The sequence below is a fragment of the Zootoca vivipara genome, chromosome Z1 (genome assembly GCF_965207765.1).
Source record: "Zootoca vivipara chromosome Z1, rZooViv2.hap1.1, whole genome shotgun sequence".
Classification (NCBI taxonomy): Eukaryota; Metazoa; Chordata; class Lepidosauria; order Squamata; family Lacertidae; genus Zootoca; species Zootoca vivipara.
Genome location: NC_142583.1, coordinates 69410490 through 69428263, shown reverse-complemented (window position 1 = coordinate 69428263; position 17774 = coordinate 69410490). Strand labels below are relative to the sequence as shown.

Sequence of the window (17774 nt, the reverse complement as noted above, 5' to 3'; positions counted from 1 at the left end):
TTCTGGTCGCCAAAAGTTGGAAAGAAACAGAGGTCCCTACAATATGGGAATGGCAGGGCAAGTTACAAGAACTGGCGGAAATGGCCATTCTAACCAATAACATACGAGGCAAATCAAAGCAAAACTTTGCTGCAAAGTGGGAAAAATATAAAATATATGTGGAAAAATATTGTAAAGGAATATTACCTGTACTAATGTCGGATTGAAATCTAAAATGTGGCAGGACGGTAGAAATCTTGATAGCAAAATATTGGTGCACTAAGAAATATGAACGCATTTGATATTTGACATAGATAAGTGCATGGTGTTACGTACGTTCAAAATTAAGACAAATAAAATGCATCGGGGAAGGCAGGAAGTTTGAGGAATGAAACAAAATTAATATAAGAGGTAGTTAATAGGCCCACCTCCTTATCCCACTCCTTAATGTTGAGGGAGAGGATGGTGGACGGGCGGGGTTGGGGGAGGGAAAGGGAGGGGTATGATTGTTTTCATTTAATGTATTGTCTTTCCTTTTTTTCTTTTCTCTTTTTTCTCTTTTTATTCTTGTTATCTATTGATTTTTTTTGTAAAGATGGTTTTGTATTAATGTTGTATTTTTATTGAAAACATACATGTACATATTGAAACGTTTTGCAATAATAATAATAATAATAATAAAGGATGAAATCCTTTATTCCTATACTGTATTAGATGCACTTGAAGCCAATTTAAAAAGAAGTACTGTATACAGTGGTGTTACACAATTGTTTTTCCATTATTGCTATCCCGATAGCATCTAAGCAAGAAATTCAGCAAGGTGTTGAACTGTTGATGAAAGCATACCCAGAAAATAATATTGACCTGAAACCTATTGATGAACTTTTGCACTTTCACCTGTACATGAGACAAAGCCATAGGCTTACAGCAGAGCACTCTCTGTCTCATGCAGACCTTTATCAACTTATATACAAGGAAAAAATTCAGATGGCCTTTCCTAATACGGAAGCAACTTTGCGGCTATTTCTTAACTTTAGGGTCCCTAACTGCTCAGGAGAGAGGAGTTTGTCAAGACTCAAAAGAATTAAAAGTGAATTAAGGGTCACGACGTCTCAAGAGAGGTTGTCCACGCTGAGCATTCTGTACATTGAAAGTGACAAATTTTGATGAAGTTTTCTGATGTCCTTTAGAGGAGAAATTGAATTGCAGAATTTTAAATACCCATCCTCATTCAAGTTTGTTTATAACACTCTTCCATTTTCTTCTGGCCGTGGGGGTAGGGGATTGGGAGGGGCCTCACAAGTGGAGGTTTTTACTCTGCAAACTATACGTCAGAGTCCTGTTCTGGATCATATTGAGTAGAATTCCACGACATGACTATCGTGAACAGGACAAGACCGACCGAGCAGGCTGCAAAGCTGATTTCAGAGCCAATCCTGCAGCAGTTTCCGCAGCTTTTGGGCAAACCCTCCGTCGGGAGAATCTCTCCAGCCAGCCTCCGGCCAGTGCGCGCTCCCAGGCGCCACCCACGTGGTGGTGTGTCTGTCTGTCTGTTTAACCACCCCCACCCCGCTCCGCTCCGAAATCAGCAACTGCACATTCCAAACGGATTTGACAAGCAGCGCAGAGCGGAAGCCGAGCGACCATTGGGAGGCAGGCGCGGGGCGGGCTTAGAACGATCCCCGGGAATCTGCGCGCGCCGCCAAGGGCCGGCCTAAGGCAACTGTTCTTGCTGAGTCGGCTGCTGGTTACTTCCCAACGCTTGCACTTCCTTTCTTCTGAATCCGGATTCTTCCTCTGGAAGCGTGTGGAGACCAGGTAAAAAAAGAGGCGTGCCGAGCCACCTTCCTCTGCATGTAACTCTTTCCTCGACTTGGAGAGTTGTGGGATTTATTTTTATTTTTTTGGCCCCGCCATATATAAACTCCCACTTTTCCCTCTTCCGGGCTCACTTTGCCGGGCAGGGCCTATGGCAAGGGAGCGGGGGTTTCCTGCCCCATCATGCATCGCCGCTTTCCGCTGTGGATAGGCAGTGCGCTGCAGTGTGGGTATGCAAGGAGGCTGTTTGCGTTTTTCGTCATCGGGGATTTCCAGCGGGAATTTCCAGCGGGACGGGGCGTGGGAATAGATAAGAGGCCTGTTCGGGCGACCGCGGGTTGTTAACCCCTCCCAGGGCCCTGTCTGCCCTCTACCTCACGCCTCACCCACCCGCATTCAACTCAAAGCGTGGCTAAGGATGCAACCCGAGCCTGGGAGCAAGTGCCGTATAACTCGATGGACTTACTTCTGAGTAGACATTCACAGGTTTGCGCTGCGCAGGGAAGGTAGCAACGGGGGTGTGCCTTTACCTCTCTTGCATAATGCAGCAGGTGTATATATCGCTTGCTGTCTGGGTGTTTGCAGAGAGATGGGCAGAAAGGGGTTCCTGATTGCGCGTGCAGGAAGCAATTATTCCCAGTACGGTAACTGGGACTTTCTAACCAGAATGCCAGCAACGGGACGTTGCAATCACAGGCTCCATCTGGATATCTCAAACTGAAGTCGCTGCATGAGAAAAACCTGATTTTCTCCGTCTGTTTTCACTGTTCTTCTTCTTCTTCTTCTTCTTCTTCAGTGATCACTCGTAGCCGAGTAAGATGGTCTTCCATAAACACGATTTTAACAATGGGTCTAACTAACTGTGTGGTTTTTTTTTAAAAAAAATCAAACCCCCAAACTGCTGGGAATTGCATTTCTCTTTTCTTCCACTTCCTGGAGGTGAGGGCAGAATTTGTGACCTTTCCAGATGATTTCTTTTCTAGCATTGCAAATAAACTGTTACGTGCCCCTGCTCCACACAGTCTCGGAGTGGTGAAAAGTTCCAGAGGTCCTAGAACTTGCCACAGGAGTGGAGATCCAAGTTCTTAACTTAGCTCAAGGTTGTCATTTGAACTGGCCAGATGTTTCACTGAGAAGCAAATCACAATCAGTCCATCATTTTTAAAAATAAGACTTGAGATCCGTCTTGCCCAAAAATGGCAACTAGACATTCTGTTTTGGCAACTGCAACCTTGCTTTAAGGAGCCATTTGGCACCTAGCTCATGTATCTTGAGTTTCTAACACTGCCTTTTGGACAGCCCTGCGCATCTCCCACTGCATTCCGGAGTCCCTTTGTTAGATATGAGCTGCTTCTTTCACAGATAGCTCAGTTGGTGGAGCACAAGATTCTAAATCCCCGAGTTCTGGATTTGAGTCCCACATTGGACAAAAGGGGGGGTTGGACTAGATGACCCTTGTGGCCTTTTCCAACTCTACAGTTCTATCTGTGATTCTCCTGGTTCTAGGTGCTGACTGAACATGGGGTTTGCTGAGGATAAAGTGAAGGAATACATCAAGGACCACCAGTGCGACTTTCGATGCATCCGTGTCCTTCCGATGCTCGACCGTCTCCACTGCCTCACTGAAATAGACAAGGTAACTTTCCCCCAATTTCCCTGCTCTTGTTGGTGCCAGTGTTTGGATTGGGGAGCTGCCCCTTGAGAGTATGCCCAGGGTAGTGTCTTTAGGCCAGGCATCCCCAAACTTTGGCCCTCCAGATGTTTTGGACTACAATTCCCATCATCCCTGACCACTGGTCCTGTTAGCTAGGGATCATGGGAGTTGTAGGCCCAAACATCTGGAGGGCCGCAGTTTGGGGGTGCCTGCTTTAGGCTGTGGGAATGTTGTGGATAATAGGAGAGGATATATTGATTAAATATATCCTTCCTCACTTACGCTAGTGAGCTAGTAGCAGAGTACATTCCCTTGCACGTTGCTGGAAACGAGTTGCTGGATTCATTAGAATCATTTGAGTTGAGCAATCCACTCTGGCTTGTCCAGATTGGATTGTTCCTGGCAAATTTCCCCTTTAGGTCCCTCTTAAAAACAATATGACACGACAGTCTTCTTTTAAAAGTGATGGTAAAGTTTACTTACATTCAGTTCACAGTGTTGTCCTGAAGGCAGCCTTTATCTTGTAGTTGCAGGTACATGTGTAGAGAAAAGAAGTCTGAGCTAGGCATCAGACTTTCTACCTTGTGGCTTCCATCCTCTGTAGGGATGAGCCAGAAGGAAGATGGCAAAAGAGCAGTTGCAAGAGCCAAAGGGACAAAAGAGAAAGAGAGGGAGATGGTTGCGTGACTAGCGCCTTTATAAGCTCTGCTAGGGTCACGCCCATCTACCTGGTCACACACAGGGGAAGGATGCTCCAGAGCATGTATGACAGGAAGTCCTCCCTGTCTGGAGCAGCGTTCCCCTGTGTGTCCACTCTAGGAAACAGGAAACATTGCATTTGACTGCTTCACTGAATGATACATCCCACGTAGGCCACAAGTTGGGGAAGCTCTCCTCTCCCCCCCCCCCGGTTGTCAGGGAGGGCGTTGTTCGAAATTTCCCAGACGCATTTTGCACCTGGCTATCGGCCACTTGCAATTGAGTGGAGATGCGCAGGCTCCAGGATGGTGCCAGCCGTCTCCCCCATCTGAAGGTGCATGCCTGGGGATCCTGGGATCTGGTCTGTTTTCACACACTTAATAACACATCCTTCAGAATTCCACCCAATGTATTTTAATTTGCACATTCAGAATGGATTTCAGGAACCGAAAAGCCATGTTGAAAAAAAAAACTTTATAAACTCATAATAAAAATTATGAAATAAACAAAAACAAACTATGGCTCTCGAACTGTCTGGCCCGAAAATGGCAACTAGGAATTCCGCTTAGGTGAATTTAACCCTGGTTTAAGAAGCCATTTTGCCCCTAGCTAACATAGCTGAGTTTCTAATACTGGAGGAGGGCCATAGCTTGGTGCAGGAAGTTTGGGAGAAAAGGGGAGCAAGAGGTGTCCTGATAGAAGTTTATAAAATCATGCATGACATACAGAAGAGATTTTCCGCGGGGGTCTTGTAACACTAGAATTTGTATGCATGCAATGAAGCTGAATGTTGGAAGATTCAGGACAGATAAAGGACTTCTTCATGCAGTGCATAGTTAAATTGCAGAACTCGCTCCCACAGAAGGCAATGAGGGTCACCAACTTAAAGGTAAAGGTAAAGGGACCCCTGTCCATTAGGTCCAGTCGTGACCGACTCTGGGGTTGCGCGCTCATCTCGCATTATTGGCCGAGGGAGCCGGCGTACAGCTTCCAGGTCATGTGGCCAGCATGACAAAGCCGCTTCTGGCAAACCAGAGCAGCACATGGAAACGCCGTTTACCTTCCCGCTGTAGCGGTTCCTATTTATCTACTTGCATTTTGACGTGCTTTCGAACTGCTAGGTTGGCAGGAGCTGGGACCAAGCAACGGGAGCTCACCCCGTCACAGGGATTCGAACCACCGACCTTCTGATCGGCAAGCCCTAGGCTCAGTGGTTTAACCCACAGCGCCACCTGGGTCCGTGACTTCAAAAGAGAAATCCATAGAGGAGAGGGCTATCGATGGCTGAAACCCAGGACGGCAATGCTCTGTCTCCACAGCCTCCACCTGCAATATGCCACTGCGTGAAGGCGCCATCGCGCTCTAGCCCTCAAACCAGTCCTGCGTGATGTATTGATACATTACCTTTACATTCTGTTCAGCTCACGCTTCCCCTTCAGCAGTACAGACTTGTTTTGAAGCCGTTGCAAAGTTGTTCTGGGTATTGCAAGGTAGCAGGTGTGTCTGTGCTTTTGCAGGCACCCAAATTACGTTGCAAACCCGTGGTTCTCATTATTACTTCTAGCTATTTAATCGTTAATTGTGGGAGGGTTTTTCTTGCTGCGGGACAGGCATGTCGAAACCATTCCTGTGGCTTTCTGAGATGTAGCGACGCTCACAACTTGGACGGTTTTCAAAGAGGCTTCGACAGATTCATGGAGGAGGAAGCTAGCGATAGCGACTATGTCGGAGGCAATTTGCCTCTGGATACCAGTTGCTGTCACCCTTGGGTCAGACGTTTGGGCTTTCCAAAGGCATCTGGTTGGCCACTGTGAGAACAGGATACTGCGCTGTACGGGCCTTTGGCTGGATCCAGAAAGGCACTTCACACATGCATCCATTCAACTCCATGTTGAGAGCTCTGGTCAGGAGATGCTGACTGGAGACCAAGCTGGGGACTTTCTGGCATGCGCGGAATATGCCGTGGGAATCCCAATTTTAAACTTGTCCGGGACTTGGGTGATGCTGTTCTCTCTCTCTCTCTCTCTCTCTCTCTCTCTCTCTCTCTCTCTCTCTCTCTCTCCTCTCCCCTCTCCCCTCTCCCCTCTCCCCTCTCCCCTCTCCCCTCTCCCCTCTCCCCTCTCCCTCTCCCTTGTTCCTGAGCTTTGCATTTTCATGTTCCCCATTTCCGCAGCAAGAAATTAAAAGGAATTACGACAGGGAAGGGAACGACCTGACTGTGTGGGAGCTGTTTCAGCGTCTCCAGACGAGGAGGGGCTGGGTACCGATCCTCATCAAGGCTCTCGAGGAAGAGAACCAAAGGGATCTGGCGAGGGAAATCGAAGAAGTTTACGACCGTTGGCGGCTCCGTAAGTTACCTTTCCTCCTTTTGCATTTAACGTATCTTTTTTTGCTTCTTAAGAGCAATGGAGATCGTCAGCTTTGCAAAAGGGCAGTATATAATACTCATAAATGAATGAATGAATGAATGAATGAATGAATGTGTAAACCGGTGCTCTTCTTTTCCGGGGGCAAAAGATTTGCAGTTGTTTTGATTTAGACCATAGAACCCTGTGTAATAATAGATCGCACTCCCTTTTCCTCTTGGATTTTTTATTATTGACTCTGTAAATCACATAGCTGTACCCTATAATTCAGGCATAGGCAACCTTGTCTCTCCAGATGTTTTGGAACTACAACTCCCATGATCCCTGACCACTGGCCCTGTTAGCTAAGGGTCATGGGAGTTGTAGTTCCAAAACATCTGGAGAGCCAAGGTTGCCTATGCCTGCTATAATTCCTTATTGGCAACTCTGACAACTTTTCTCTTTCTTTCTTTCTTTCTTTCTTTCTTTCTTTCTTTCTTTCTTTCTTTTATTTTTAAATCCTGTTTGTTATTAAAATTCAGTACTGTACAGTCATATCTCTGTTTAAGTATGCCTCGGATTGAGTATTTTCAGTTTAAGTACTCCGCGGACCTGTCTGGAACGGATTACAGTGGTACCTCAACTTATGAACGACTCGACAACCGAATTTTTCGACTTACGAATGGGGGTAATGGTCGCGCGCTTACGAATGTCTCGACATCCGGGGGGGAAACGCAGCGGTTTTAGATAGGGATTTTTCGACTTATGAATTTTTAGATAGGGTTGCTTCGACTTACGATTTTTTCCGTTTCCAATGCATTCCTATGGGAAATCGCGTTTCCAATGGCGTTTTTCCATTTACGAATTTTTCGACTTACGAAGGTGCCTTCGGAACGGATTAAATTTGTAAATTGAAGCACCACTGTAATCCACTTTCCATTACTTTCAATGGGAAAGTTCGCTTCAGGTTAAGTACGCTTCAGTTTAATTACAGACTTCCAGAACCAATTGTGTTTGTAAACCGAGGTACCACTGTAATCAATATTTGGAAATAATGGAAAAAGAAAGTAACCTCTGTGCTGCTGGTTGTGTCCTCCTCCAGCTCCTCGAAGGAATGCGCCGGGAGTTGCTGCCTCACCAGCTGTGGTGAATAGCCCCCAGGTGCCAGCTGTGAATCCCAGCCCACCCTCTTCTGACATGCCCCTGCCAGTCTATAGTGGAGTCCAGCCTCCGTTGCCCACAGGCATCTCAGACCCATCCTACTTTGCCACAAACGCAGCCTCTGAAGACGTGCCTGATTACAGCACTCCTGTTCAAGAAACTGAACATCTCCCTCGGAGCCCTGAGGTAAAGCCTAAGACTGGTTTCTCTTCCCATGCCTTTCATAGAATCATAAAGTTGGAAGGGACACCAAGGGTCATCTAGTCCAGCGTTTGTCATTTTCATATATATCTATTAGGAAAAAAGATGGGTTAATGAAGCAATTCTATATTCTTCCACTGCGCTGATGAAGAATTCTACGGGTGCACCTGGGGAAAGCCGTCCACAGCTCCTCAGCTCCTGCTGTTGCCTCACCCCCACAGTTGTCTAACATGATTTGTCCAAATAGTGTCCAAATCAAGGGAAGGCCTTGGCCAGACCACACCTGGAATACTTTTATTATTATTATTTATTGCGGGGGAAACCCAGCCAGATGGGCGGGGTATAAATAATAAATAATAATAAACAACAATTTATTATTATTTATTATTTATACCCCGCCCATCTGGCTGGGTTTCCCCCGCCACTCTGGACGGCTTCCTACAAATACCAAAATACATTCAAATATCACAGATTAAAAACTTCCCTAAACAGGGCTGCCTTTAGGTGTTTTCTAAATGTCAGGTAGTTGTTTATCTCCTTGACCTCCGATGGAAGGGCGTTCCACAGGGCGGGCGCCACTACCGAGAAGGCCCTCTGCCTGGTTCCCTGTAGCTTTGCTTCTCGCAGTGAGGGAACCCCCAGAAGGCCCTCAGTGCTGGATCTCAGTGTCCGGGCTGAACAATGGGGGTGGAGACGCTCCTTCAGGTCTATAGGACCGAGGCCGTTTAGGGCTTTAAAGGTCAGCACCAACACTTTGAATTTTGCTCGGAAACGTACTGGGAGCCAATGTAGGTCTCTTAGGACCGGTGTTATGTGGTCTCGGCGGCCGCTCCCAGTCACCAGTCTAGCTGCCGCATTCTGGATTAATTGCAGTTTCCGGGTCACCTTCAAAGGTAGCCCCACGTAGAGCGCATTGCAGTAGTCCAAGCGGGAGATAACTGGAGCATGCACCACTCTGGTGAGACAGTCTGCGGGCAGGTAGGGTCTCAGCCTGTGTACCAGATGGACCTGGTAGACAGCCGCCCAGGACACAGAATTAACCTGTGCCTCCATGGACAGCTGTGAGTCCAAAATGACTCTCAGGCTGCGCACCTGGTCCTTCAAGGGCGCAGTTATCCCATTCAGGACCTGTGCCCAATTCTGGGCAGCGCAATTTAAGAAGGGTGCTATCAAGCTGCAAGGTGTGCATAGAAGGGCGACCAAACCTTATGAGGAATGGTTGAAGGAGCTGGTTGTGTTTAGCCTGGAAAAGAGGAGACTGAGAGGAGAGGCGATAGCCATCTTCAAATATCTCAAGGGCTGTCACATGGAGCAAGCTTGTTTTCTTCTGCCCTGGAAGGTAGGACCTGGACCAATGGCTTCAAGTTACAAGGAAGGAGATTCCGAATACCTTTCTGACAGTAAGAGCTGTTTGACCATGAGATGGAAGGAGGTGGACTCTACTTCCTTGGAGGGTTCGAAGCAGAGGTTGGATGGCCATCTGTCATGGATGCTTTACCTGAGATCCCTGCATTCTGAGGGGCCAGGCTAGAAGACCCTTGGGGGTCCCTTCTAACTATACAATTCCATGATTCTATGATTTGTTTTTTTCAGGCCAGAGGCAGTGCCAGAAATGGAGGCCCTTCCACGCCTCCCCAGAGCAATGTCGTAGCTGCTCCCGCTGAGGATGCCCGAGCCACTCCGAGTCGAGGCCGCCTTGGAGAGGCGCCTGAGGAGGTTTTGCCAAGCAACACACCAGCGTCCTCAAGGCCCGACGCGGGTCCTTCGGTGCAGAACTGGGACAGCCGCCAGTCCCGTCCCGTTTGCGTGAAGAATGGCTATTTTGGGAACAGGGCTCGCCCCGTAGACAGTGCTGTTTTCCCAGGGCTGGCTACGCCTCCTGATGCCGGAATGCCTGGGAACCAGCCAGTGGAAGATTACTACTCCTCTCCTGACAGCAGCTCCCCACTGGCTTCGGGGGGTCAAGGCAAAGCATCTCTGAGGGAGCAGAAGATCCAGGCCTTGCGGGGCTATCAGAACGAGGATGTGCTGGACGGTCCAGAGGACGTAGGCCGCAACATTGCCTCCTCTGCCCCAGTGGGGTTTGGAGCGAGCCCAACAGATCGCCTTCCTGGAAACGGCCAGGGAAGAGGTAAGGACGTGGTACGGTTTCAGTCCCACGCGGCAAAAATTGCATAAATTGCTGTGATCCAGACTCACAACCCTCTTTTTTTTTTAAGAGATTTTTATTGATTTCACATATAATCACAATACATAACTTTGTATCTTCTTATTAACTCTCTTGGCTCAACAGAGCCTAAACGACTTCCCTCCCTCCCACCTAATTGTTTACAAAATTAAATTTTACTTTTTTGCATTTCACTTCTTTTCCTATTCTCGTTATATTACTACTTAAGAAATTACTCAACCTGAATAGTTAACTAGTTCATCTTACAAATCTTCAGATAACCCTGCTAATGATGTTAATTCCTTATAGTTGTCTTTCGATTACCGTATAATATAAATTTGTTCCAGTCCTTTTGGAATACTGGATCTCGCTGGCTCCGGATTCTTCCCGTCAGTTTCGCCAGTTCTGCAAAGTCCACCATTTTTTTCTTATTTTGTTGGTACTTCATTCTGTTTCCATTTCTGGGCTAATAAAATTCTTGCTGCAGTTGTTGCATATAAGAACAATTTTTTATCTTGTCTCGGTATCTTTTTACCCACAATACACAATAGGAAAGCTTCTGCTTTTTAACAAAAGTGTTTTTAAACATTTTCTTTAACTCATTATTTATCATTTTCCAGAAAGCTTTTGCCTCTTTACATGTCCACCACATGTGGTAAAAAGTACCCTCCTTTTCCTTTCATTTCCAACAATCATCTTTTGTTCTATACATTTTAGCCAATTTAACTGGTGTTAAATACTACCTATACATCATTTTCATAACATTTTCTTTAAGCATACTGCATGCAGTAAAGTTAATACCTTCCTTCCATAACCTCTCGCATTCTTCTAACTCAGGCATAGGCAAACTCGGCCCTCCAGATGTTTTGGGACTACAGTTCCCATCATTCCTGACCACTGGTCCTGTTAGCTAGGGATGATGGGAGTTGTACTCCCAAAACATCTGGAGGGCTGTGTTTGCCTATGCCTGTTCTAACTGTCTATTACAGGCATCCCCAAACTGCGGCCCTCCAGATGTTTTGGCCTACAACTCCCATGATCCCTACCTAACAGGACCAGTGGTCAGGGATAATGGGAATTGTAGTCCAAAACATCTGGAGGGCTGAAGTTTGGGGATGCCTGGTCTATTATAACCAATGTCTTTAGCCCAGAGACTCACAACCGTCTTCTGGGCTAACTGGCTGGTGCCAACCATTGCAGAGCTGCTTAGCTAGGGAACCCTGGGAAAGGAACGGATGCCTGCTTGGCATGCAGAAGGTCCCAATTTTAACCCTTTGCATCCTGCAGACCCTTTGCATTCCTGCCTGAACCTCCTGGAAGAGCCACTGCCAGTCACGTGGAGGCAGCACTGCGATAGGCAGAGCAAGTGGCTATATTGGACTTTTCTGGGAAGAAGCATTGGTTGATAAAGCTGCTCTGGGAACTGTAGCTCTGCGAGGGGAATAGAAGCCTCCTAACGCCAGCATTGGAAACTCGGATACATAAGCCCGGTGCCAAATGTCTCCTTAAACCAAGGTTGCCGTTGCCTAACGGAATGTCTAGTTGTTATTTGGGGACAAGGCGGCTCGAAAGTTGTATTTTTTTTTTCCAAACAGTTGACTGACTGATTGATTCACAGTTAAACGTCTGACTAGTTCAGAAGACAACCTTGAGCCAGGTTAAGAGCTTTCAGAGCTTGAAGAAGAAAAGACACTTGATCCAGATATACAGTGGTACCTTGGTTCTCGAACGGTTTAGTAGTCGAACAACTTGGAACCCGAATGCTGCAAACCTGGAAGTAAGTGTTCCGGTTTGCAAACTTGTTTTGGAAGCCAAATGTGCTCCGTTTTGAGTGTTACGCTTCCGATTTGAGCGCCACACTTAGGTTTTGAGTGTTACACTGAGGTCTGTCTATTTTGCTATTTATTTTGTGGCTTTTCTTTTTGTGTGTGTGACTGTGTGGAACCCAGTTCACCTACTGATTGATTGATTGATAGTGTGACTGCTGTACATTGTTCATGGCTTTCATTTTATGGATCAATGGTCTTGTTAGATAGCGAAATTCATGTTAAATTGCTTGTTTTAGGGGTTGTTTTTTAAAGTCTGGAACGGATTGATCCATTCTGCATTATTTTCTATGCCTTGGTTTTGGAAGGCTTTGATTTTGGAACAGGCTTCTGGAATGGATTAAGTTTGAGAACCAAGGTACCACTGTATCGGCTTATTCTTGCCTCTTTTTCTCAATGATGACACAGATCATTCATAACATGAGAATATTCTTCAGAACTGTGAGCAGAGCAATGGTGGGGTAAGCAAAGACAATAAACAACAATTAGTTATAACTAGTCATTCACTGTTCCTGGCTCAGGCTGCACAGAAGAAGTCTTTTGGTTCCTAAAATCCATTCCAGATAAAATATAACTGGGTGGGGTATTAGTGCGTGAGACTTTTTCTGCTGTACTTTATTGGAAGGAGAAATATAATCATTTCCTTAAGAACAATTTAAACAATTTATTTAAAACAATAGCATTATAGCATATGTATCCATGTTTGTTAACTGACGTGGTTAAACGGGTGTTGCTGTTTTTTTTTATAAAAAAAAACAGACTTGAGTTTTAGCACACATGAAACACTTTAAACAAATCCTTATTTCCTGATGAATAGCCTTTGGACTATAATGTAACTTAAATAGAAAACTATCTTTAGAAAGATTTTTTTCTCCCAAAGCATTTTATTTTAAAAATCCAATTTAAATCCAAAAAATCGATTTAAATAAATAAAAAAATAAATCTGATTTTTTAAAATTATTATTTTTAAATCATTGATTTTTATCCACACTGATGGGCAGCATCCCATGTGCCAATCAGTAATTGCATGCGTTCTTCCCATGCAGGTCCCCGCATTCCTGTGAAGGTTGCTGCGCCAGTCTTCTCAAATGCAGATTTTCTTGACAGCCCTCCTTCTGGCAGCTCCCAGCTCCTCATTAGCCCTTCAGACAGAGGACAGACTCACTCCATGCCCAGCACTCCACCTTTAGGGCAGAGCCGACCTCCGCCTTCCGACTTTGACGGTTCCTCCTCCACCGCCGTGATCCCACCTAACTCGCCTCCCCGGCTTTCGGCTGCTCCAAGCGACGCCTTTAAAACTCCCATTCAGGGTGGAGGTTTGACTGACACAGCCGCCTACCAGGTGGCGCCAGAGCAGGTAAGCTGGTCCACGCTTCTGGGGGTGCGGAGCTTGCGGCCGTGTTGTTGCAGTCACGGGGAACGAAAAAGGGAAAGGCTGGGGAAATTGGGAAACGAGGAGCCCATCGCTCCCATTTGAGCACCCAGCCCACCCTGGCCGGCAGCAGCTCTCCAAGGTTGTTGGTTTTCAGAGCAACAACCCGTCTCCATCACTTGGCACCCGATCCCCTCCCAGAAGGCTCAGGCGCGGGAAGTCACCAGAAGCGCCCCACCTCTCCTAACATGTTGCCAGTAATCTGCTCCTGCAAGCTGTCTGGCCTCTGCGTTCTGCACTAGTGGCAGCTTCAAAAAATATCTGGAGGGCATCCCTTTGCCTCCCCCTGCTCTAGAGGTCCTGGTTTCTGAGATGCTTCCACTTAAGAAGCCAGGGGTTGCACGTTGTTGTTGTTGTTGTTGTTGTTGTTGTTAATCTGATTGGACAGTCCCAGCCACGTGCTCTGCATCTGAATGCATGGAATCATAGAGTTGCAAGGGACCCGGGAGGTCCTCTAGTCCAAACCCCTGCAATGCAGGAATTATCGAATCCCAAAACTCTCGTGGGATAAGTACTGAAGGGGGAATTACCAGTGGGGGACGGGGGACAGGAAGGCAGGCAGGCAAAGAAGTGTGTTTTTCTTATCTATTTTCTTGTCTCCTGCAGATGATCCAGCCCTCTGCTGTGAGTGGAAATGCCGCGGATTCAAGGCTGAGTACGAACAAAGTCTTTCGCCATTCTAGAGATTACGGTGTCTTCTCTACCAATCATGACGACGACGAACCCTGCAAACCGGGTGTTTTGCGTGATGTAAACACAGTGGGATCACACGATCGGCAGCTGAGTGAAAAAGAGACAAATCCTGCGTATTCAGGGAGGTCAGACAGGCTTCGTGTCAGTAATTTTTCTCTGGGCAGCGACTCTTTGATGATCAGCAATCCCAGCTCATCCGAAGAGAGACGCTCTGGTCCAGCCGATGTCGCTGTTCCGGGCAGGGATGGAGCCCCCAACGCTTCCCGTCAGCTTTCACGCGGCAACCACCAGGGCGGCGATGGTTCCATCCGAACCTTCACCTTCAAAATGGAGCAGAGCCCTAGTGTGGATCTTGAAGGAGCCCCTGGTTTGCTTGGCAGCCCTGGCGAACAATCTCCGGGTGCCTTGCCCATTTCAGAGGACAGGCGGCAGCCAGTCAAAAGTGCCAGGCCCCGCTTTAAAAGTGCGAGGGATTCCCTCCCCAGCGAGAGAGGCGATGGACCGTGGACTTCACGCAGTTATACGTGGCTCCTCGCAGGGTGTGCCGTGGCGGTGGCGGTCGTGGCTTTTGCACTTTACAAGAAGAAATAGGAATCTGGGGAGGGAAGCAAGAAAAGAAAGGAGAGTTTCTGTCCAGCTAAATAGATCAATTCCTTCCTGGGCAAGCGTTGAGATCGCCATCCCTCCTCACCCAGTGCCTCTATATCAAAAGTTGACTCCTAGGCCAAATATGACCCCCAGGACCTCTTTATGTGACCCATAAGGACTGTCAACCCTCTTCTGCATCCTCATTGAATGCTCTTTCATGTCTGGAATGTGTCCTTGAACTAGAATAACAATGCCTTTGGATGGGTAATCGATGAGTGAAGGTCCGTGTGCGAATAGATATCTCTGCCTTGCTAGCGGCTTTGTTACCTACTGTATAAAAGCAAGAGACAGAGCAACACGTGTGTCCCAATTTTGGTGATGGTTCTGCCCCCGACAGGTAGCCCCTCCCCTTGCATTCTATGCAAACACACTCACACGCAGAGCTTTGCTTCTGTTTTAATCCACTTCCTCCGCGGGAGGAAGCTATTCGCCGTTCACCAGTTGCCTTCCTGCACGCTTCCTTTGCATACCTCTTAAGAGAACGGGGCTTCTCTTGATGCAGCACATGTAACCCACTCCCAGGGGTGGCCCCTGATATGGGTGGCTTTACAAGAGTAGTAGGCAAATTCATGAAGGAGGAGAGGGCCATCGATGGCCACTAGTCAGGGTGGCCGTGCTCTGGCTCCGCAGAGCAGCAAGCAAAATCGGTGAGGAGAAGCAGGCAGGCGTAATGCATTTTTTATGTTGCAATATTAATGTACCGCTTGATTTTAAAATCCTCTGAAGTAGGACTGGGCAATGCATCCATAATATAGTCCAAACCTGGTTTCAAGTCCATATCACACTACAATGGAACCTTGGTTCCTGAACTTAATCCGTTCTGGGAGTCTTTGATTCCCAAAACAGTTTGAGAGCCAAGGCATGGCGTCTGATTGGCTGCAGCAGCTTCCTGCAGCCAATCAGAAGCCATGGAAGCCGCGCCGGGCGTTTGGCTTCCAAAGAATGTCCAAAAACCGGAAAAATTACTTCTGGGTTTCATTCGGGAGTCAGAACATTTGGCTCCCAAGGCGTTCGGGAGCCGAGGTTCCACTGTATCGGTTTCTTAATTTTTGACCTGGCAATATTTTGCGAATCATGACGTCTCTCTGTACGTGTGCTATCCCAAAATCACAATGTGGGAGAGACTGTGAAGCCAGCCAATGCCTCTACATAGCTCCATCCTTTTCACACATTGTGATGTATCGGTCTATCGTAATGTTTAGCTGGTGATATATCGCGATGTTGAAAACCAGATACCGCCCAGCCCTACTCTAAAGCGGTTTGTATAAAATGGTATAAAGCATTCAATAATAGTAACAATAAATACAATTTGTGTGTGTGTACAATGAAGGCACCTGCCTGGCATTAATAGGCAGGGAGGTACAGAAGGCAGGTGCTGCCATACTAAAAGACCCAAAGTGTGGAACGAACCTGTGGCACTTATAAAAGTGCCCATTCCACAGATCAAAGTGGAGCAGTGGACACATATTGGGCAAAGTAAGCTAACAGGGATGCGGGTGGCGCTGTGGTCTCAACCACAGAGCCTAGGGCTTGCTGATCAGAAGGTCAGCGGTTCGAATCCCTACAACGGGGTGAGCTCCTGTTGCTCGGTCCCAGCTCCTGCCAACCTAGCAGTTAAACTTATTGCCCTTCATCCAAAGAGGACAGGGCGGTTTACAGCATAGAAGTACAAAATGGAAAACACAAAATACCTATCACAATACCAAAATGAAATACAGGACGCCGGCGTGGCCCTGTCGTTCAGGGCCTCGATTCTAGCGTGCAGCAGAATATGTGCCCGCTTGACTGCTTAGATGTGCAGAACTGCCACTTCTATAAGTGCTACTACATAAGATTAGTTTCTTGCAGGCAAGAAATCGGTCCTTCAGTGTGCATAGCTGCCAAGGTATCCCTTTTTTACAGGGATTTTCCCTTATGCTGAATAGGCTTCCTCGCGAGAAAAGCGAAAACTTGGCAGCTATGTTCAGTGTGGCCGAGCCGAGCCTAGCCTTCAGAACTCCCCGCCCATTGATATTGGGCGAGTGCCTTCACCGTACTGCTTTTAATGCCCGCTAAAAGCCTATTTGTTCTGGGACGCCTACCCAGGCTTGACATTTTAGCAGGTGTAATTTGTGTGGGTTTTTTTAATTACTGATTTTATTTTGTATTTGTTTTTTATGTTGTTTCTTTTTAATGTTTCCGTTGGTGTTTTCAATGAATATTTTAGACTGCCTTGCTAAATTGCTTAGGGGTCTTTTGTTCTACTAAGACTTTTGGTTAATAAAATAAATATAAGCGTGTCTCCCTCTCTCTGCATGCTTTTGGAATTCTTCCCAAGGTAGCAGTTGCAAAGAAGTGCTCTTCTCTGAACTTTTCGTCCGGTTGGATTTCTGCTTTTCCCAGGAAAAGGCTTGTAAGCGGGAGTCACATGAGCAATTCCATCCTAACTCTTTTTGCAGGTAGCATTCTATGGAAAGTCTTTCCAGGTGATATCAATGGATCTGTCCTTCTGATGGTTTGGGCTGCACCAGATGCCTTCTTAAAAATGCAATTAATGTTCCGTAGTGGCTAAGACCTAGTAAAATAGCTGCCTCATACCGGGTCAGGCCTATTCGTATTGTTCCTGCGACAACTTCATCCTTGTGAGATCTTGTGAGATTTTTTTTTTTTTTTTAAAAAACTAGATCCCTAAAGTCCATTAGCCAGAGCTGGTTACAAAATGGTGGCTCAGCCAGCTGGCCAGATCCTACGGCAAGAGCTGAGAAAAAGGATGCCTTTGAACAGATGCTCAGTTTGGGAATCTGATCAGTAAAAGAACCAAGTCCTGAATCCACGCTTGCTGTTCCCACAAGCGTTCGTTCATTTATTTCAACAAATGATATACCATTTAACACCGTTCTCTAAGCAGTGCACAAAAAGGCTCAGACTATACAATAAAGGTGTAACAGGTTAACATCAATTCTGCTTTTGCTTTTCTTCTTTGGCGATCACTCAGCAGAGTGAAATTGTCTTCTATAAACACGGTTTTAACAATGAGTCCATAAGTGACTGTGGAGGCCATTTCTGGATCCACACGTCCTTCCACAGTGGGGACATAGGTTTCCGGGTGGGAGTTGATCATGGTGAGGGTTTGCCAAGCGTGCCTTCCTCTTAGCACATTTCTCCCTCGCAT

At 46.7% G+C, this 17774-nt stretch overlaps 1 protein-coding gene across 4 annotated transcripts; it reads left to right on the top strand.

Annotated features, from left to right (window-relative positions):
• The first annotated feature begins 1349 nt into the window (after positions 1 to 1349).
• MAVS (mitochondrial antiviral signaling protein) lies at positions 1350 to 16910 on the top strand. 4 transcript variants are annotated; one of them, XM_035103099.3, is made up of 7 exons: positions 1350 to 1797; positions 3304 to 3433; positions 6324 to 6498; positions 7598 to 7842; positions 9451 to 9988; positions 12897 to 13207; positions 13889 to 16910. In XM_035103099.3, the coding sequence occupies exons 2-7, from the start codon at positions 3317 to 3319 to the stop codon at positions 14564 to 14566; spliced, it is 2064 nt and encodes a 687-aa protein (XP_034958990.2). In that variant the 5' UTR covers positions 1350 to 1797; positions 3304 to 3316; the 3' UTR covers positions 14567 to 16910. The 4 variants fall into 4 exon arrangements, with proteins under 4 accessions (XP_034958990.2, XP_088517278.1, XP_034958991.2 ...); XM_088661152.1 differs by lacking the exon at positions 1350 to 1797 and adding an exon at positions 2008 to 2027; XM_035103100.3 differs by lacking the exon at positions 1350 to 1797 and adding an exon at positions 2146 to 2283.
• The last annotated feature ends 864 nt before the right edge of the window (positions 16911 to 17774 follow it).